This window comes from Nicotiana tabacum, chromosome 24 (genome assembly GCF_000715075.1).
Source record: "Nicotiana tabacum cultivar K326 chromosome 24, ASM71507v2, whole genome shotgun sequence".
Lineage (NCBI taxonomy): Eukaryota > Viridiplantae > Streptophyta > Magnoliopsida > Solanales > Solanaceae > Nicotiana > Nicotiana tabacum.
In genome coordinates, this window is record NC_134103.1 from 48,609,113 (window position 1) to 48,613,772 (window position 4,660).

General features: G+C 32.3%; 1 protein-coding gene across 1 annotated transcript; it reads right to left on the reverse strand.

Moving 5' to 3' along the window:
- Window positions 1-513: 513 nt before the first annotated feature.
- LOC107796764 (GDSL esterase/lipase At3g26430) lies at window positions 514-4,230 on the reverse strand. Its single transcript, XM_016619575.2, has 5 exons — window positions 3,912-4,230; window positions 2,307-2,516; window positions 2,007-2,176; window positions 1,105-1,375; window positions 514-918 (listed from the first exon to the last, which is right to left on the reverse strand). The coding sequence occupies exons 1-5, from the start codon at window positions 4,159-4,161 to the stop codon at window positions 659-661; spliced, it is 1,161 nt and encodes a 386-aa protein (XP_016475061.1). The 5' UTR covers window positions 4,162-4,230; the 3' UTR covers window positions 514-658.
- Window positions 4,231-4,660: the final 430 nt, after the last annotated feature.

Below are 4,660 nucleotides of genomic sequence, written 5' to 3' on the forward strand. Positions count from 1 at the left end.
AAAATGGACTTGAACAAATCCATAAAAGAACAATGATTCATTGGCATGAAGCAAAAGAAAGAAAATATGTTTGATAGTCTTGACCACATGGACGTAGATCAACAGGAGAGAAGAGAAACCGAACCATGGTTAAACTAGCTTTTTAGTTGAAGAGATCTTGTCCATTGATTAGTATATAGGACGCGTGTCACAAATCAATACCCTATTGAAGAATACTGGACCAAACATCACTGGAGGGGACCCCAACCCGTCAGTTGTAAGCTAAATCAATTCATCCGAAATGATCAGGTGAATTGGAAAGGCAATTAATCTTAATCAATCCATCATAGAGTTTCATTATAGCGAAAGACTAAAAAACATAAACATAGAAACTTTGGATTTTTAGTTTAGATCATGATTAGTTCCTTAAGACTTAAGTACTCAAGTTGGTTTTCACCCATTTAACAAAATAACGTAACGTGCTCCTACTTAGTGTCATGAAAGAATTGCAAAGTTGACGTGCCCCAAAAATGAAAGAATTTCGACTGCTGGTAAATTTGGGAATCAAATTAAAAACAAAGTGAATTTCTGATGACTACATAAATAAAAATTAATGCGGTGGAGGTTGAGAACTATAACGAAATAGATATCAATTTTCTGCTATCTTTGATGAATAAGCTTATTGCTTATGACATGCCATGTTCAATGGAAGTGGAGGATCTGAATATGAACCATTGACAATTTTTTCAAACACCCATCTATTAGCAGCCTCTGTGTAATGCACACCATCCCAATTGATTCTTACTGATGGATCTTTGCATGATTTTCCCAACATTATTTCTTTGCCTTTAACCTTGATCTTGCTTCCACATCCATGTTTCATGTTATAATTGTACTTTCCTCCATGCCCACAGCAAGCTTGTAGTGGATGCTCAAACCCTAAATTTCAACAACAATACTTTAAGACGTAAGATAAAATAAAGAAGGGAACATTTCATGTCTTATTTTGTGTCCATTTGTTGACGACATTAAATTTTTATTTTATACTATCTTATAATACGTGCAATGCATGCATGTACCCAGTAACAGTTTCAGATTAAATGAGAAAGACAATTGTTTACGTACCATGCTTGTTAGCGTGACTAATGAGTTCATACTTGGCAGAATATACATCAACATAGGTAAGAGCAGCCAATGGAAGATCCTTTCGGAGCTGGAACACAGCTTCCTTCAACTTAGTATTGAAATATTGAGCCACCTTATTAAAGGGAGAGGCACATCCTGCCTTATCAATTTGTGCTGCCGTAATTTGCAGGCGATCCAAGATATAAGGTAGACAACCAACAGACCCAGTATTATGAATCCAAAAATATCTACCACCTTGATCATATATGTCCTGCCATTTTCACCATATATAGCATATATAACAACCTCCAAATTTTCATGTATAGTCATTCAACTATCATTTTATTCTACAACTTAGTTATAAAACCAATTTTTGTAACGAAAAGATCATTTAATTATGGCTATATAAGAACGTGAAAAATGTTAAATTCAATCTCATAAAAAACAAGTAGGTTGCCACATGTATGAATTTGCCATGTAACTATGGATACATTACCAATTTACCTTCAAAATATTCACGTGGCACCACTTAAAAGAAAATAAAAACACATTTTCTGATCCAATCTAGTACACAATGTCTTACACCCATATTATACATCGTGGGTTTTTAAAACTTTTAGTGGGTTTTTTTTAAAATAAAAAATTTAAAGTAAGGTGAGTATGTGCAATGTGAAGAAAATTAAGTAAGGTGAGTTATTGAAGTACCAACCTACTTGTATTTTTGGACGATATTTAAGATTTTCTATATTTTATGTGTTCTATAGGTAATATAGGTAGAGTTGAGTTATTTTTCAGTTAAAAGAAAGTTGTTTTACGACTTTGATGCAATAAATGGATACTGAAACATCTCTTAGTAGTGTGCCAAAATCTTGCTCTATATCAAGATTGGATTAAATATTTACCTTGATTACAGTCGTGAATTGATCCATTAAATCAGGCACATAAGCTCTAACTTGATCAGTGGTCATGTTAAGGAAGTAACCAGCAGTTAAATCATTTTGTCCAATGTCAAATGTGTATAAACCGTGGGAAAAATGTTTCTCCTTAGGCATCAACTGACTAAAGACATTCCCTGTGCATTGAAATTTTTCCAGAAATAATAAGAAGATGATGAACTCCAGAAAATTAGGCCAGAAACTATATGGTAATTATTGGAACACCACAAAAAAAGTATGAACATCCCGAAAGTAATATGCCATTACCTTTGCTACGGATAATCTGAGACCTGCGATGGAAATCGTTGAATTCGTAAAACTGAACGTTTAATGAAATGGGGCTGAAACCACTTTGATGTAGAGTTGTGTTTTGGGGTCTGATTGTCGAACCAGCTGTGGCAAAGTTGGCTCCATAACTGAAGTTTGAACCCAGTGCATCTAAGAATGCACTTAGATGTGGTAATCCTAAGCTTTCAGCTGAAAAAATCCACCTCAAACGTAAATCATAGTATTAGTTTAACTTCTATACACTGATAAACTAGTAGAAAAAAACAATTACACCATTAGGTCATCGAAGAACTAATTAGAGGTAACCGTGTACGATGAACGAAATTAGTAACCTAAAAATAGAGTAAAAACTTCCTAGAACAGATCAATGTATATAAGTTAGCTTTATATCGTGTTATCTTTGAGTTAACGAGAAGGGAACCCAAAAACAGAAAAAAGACAAAGTTTAGGCAAGAATTTCTTCAATACTAACCTGATGAAACTCTTTGATAAAATTACAGTTTAAACAGGGTTAAAACTTACTTGCACTTCGTATTGTTCACACCAGATTATACTATACATGATATATGTCTTCATGTACATAATTATTATTAAATCATAATTAATAAATATTTTTATCTCAACTTATTACTTAACCATGTTAAACTAGTAAAATTTGGTGTAAACATTGCATAAATTTTATTTACCGTGCAAACATCATCTATACCGATTAAAATAGTGTAACGAAAGTATCGATGTGGCTTTACATAAACATACTTTAAGTGTCGTTTCAAATATTTATGATAATTTAACCAAATTGGTTGGTGGTGTGCAGTGAATTGCGGCAAGATATACGTGAACGACAATAATATTGTATTAAAGAGCGATGTGGCTTTACATATAAACATCTGATAAAATAGAAAAACCAAAACAACTGTTATCCTTCAGAAGAAACGTGTTTTGTTGTTAAAAAAGAAACAGATTTGTTTTCAAAAACAAAAAAATAAAAGTGAAAAATTATTGTTTTGAAGAACAGCTTAATTAGTTATTTTCAAGAAAAAGAATAACTCAGATAACAGTTAAGACTCACTCAATTGCAGAAAAAGACATAAGAAGCAAATTAGCGTCGGTGGATTCCTTTTTCAAAAATAAACGCGCCTTTTGTTGTTAAAAAAGAAACAGATTTGTTTTCAAAAACAAAAAAATAAAAGTGAAAAATTATTGTTTTGAAGAACAGCTTAATTAGTTATTTTCAAGAAAAAGAATAACTCAGATAACAGTTAAGACTCACTCAATTGCAGAAAAAGACATAAGAAGCAAATTAGCGTCGGTGGATTCTGTTTCAAAAATAAACGCGCCTTGCTAATAGAACCAAAATAGTCACAGTCCCCATATATTCCACCAGTCCTTAACTGATAAGGTTATTCAGAATACAATAAGGAGAAGATAAGGGACAAACTATTTGTATAGATGATCAATCGCAATATTGCAAAAATATTGAGATGAACTTCGTAGTAAAATAGTACTAATAAGATGAACTTTTTTGTAAGGCAAAAAATAATGAGAAATTAAGTGACAAATCAATATATATATATATATTATTACCGATAAAATCAATAACAAGACGACCATCAGAGTAGCGCCCGGCAGGGGAACCAAAATATGTCTCTCCGGCGGGCGGACCAGCCTGACCAAATGCCGCCGATAATCCACCGGTGTCGGAATTTGAGTCACCAAAGTTGAAAATCGCCGGAAAATCACACTTCCTCTTAGCAGCAGTTGAAATTGGAAATACAATTAGTAGTAACACTAATACTAGAGGAAAATTACCTAGTTTTGAGACACTAAGCACCATACTGACTTTATATTCTACAAAGCAAAGATGAACAAGAAGAAGAAGAAGTCAGGGAAGAGTAGGATCAAGAACTTGTTTTTTTTCATGATATCAAGAACTTACTGATATTGGAAAATCCATACGGGAAGAGTTTGATTAACCTACCAAGTTATATAATACTAGTCTTAGGGTACGCGCTTTGCGCGTGTAACCAACTCTCAATACTATATTGTAATTAATGTTGCTCTATTTTTTTGTTTCTTTCATATTCAATGTTCTTCTTGTGGAAATAAATTTATGTACACTAAAGTTTTACAATTGCTTATATGATGAATTTATAAAAGAATTGAATTTGATTCTTTAACAAATTAGTTGACTCGAGGAATTATTTCGTTAAATCGGTTTAAAAAATTATTTACTTTTTCTCAAAATTAGAGGAAATAAATTTTCTTGATTAAAATTCTTAATATTTAGCTCATTCCAACTTTTCAACGTTATACTATAACAATATTTCTATCAA

Excerpts from the sequence above, each read along its gene's own strand:
- LOC107796764 (XM_016619575.2), bottom strand. The coding sequence starts at position 4,161 with ATGGTGCTTAGTGTCTCAAAACTAGGTAATTTTCCTCTAGTATTAGTG. Across the intron at positions 2,517-3,911 it reads TCTTGTTATTGATTTTATCG|CTGAAAGCTTAGGATTACCA; the intron begins GTAATAATATAT and ends GGATTTTTTCAG. Across the intron at positions 2,177-2,306 it reads TCAGATTATCCGTAGCAAAG|GGAATGTCTTTAGTCAGTTG; the intron begins GTAATGGCATAT and ends TTCAATGCACAG.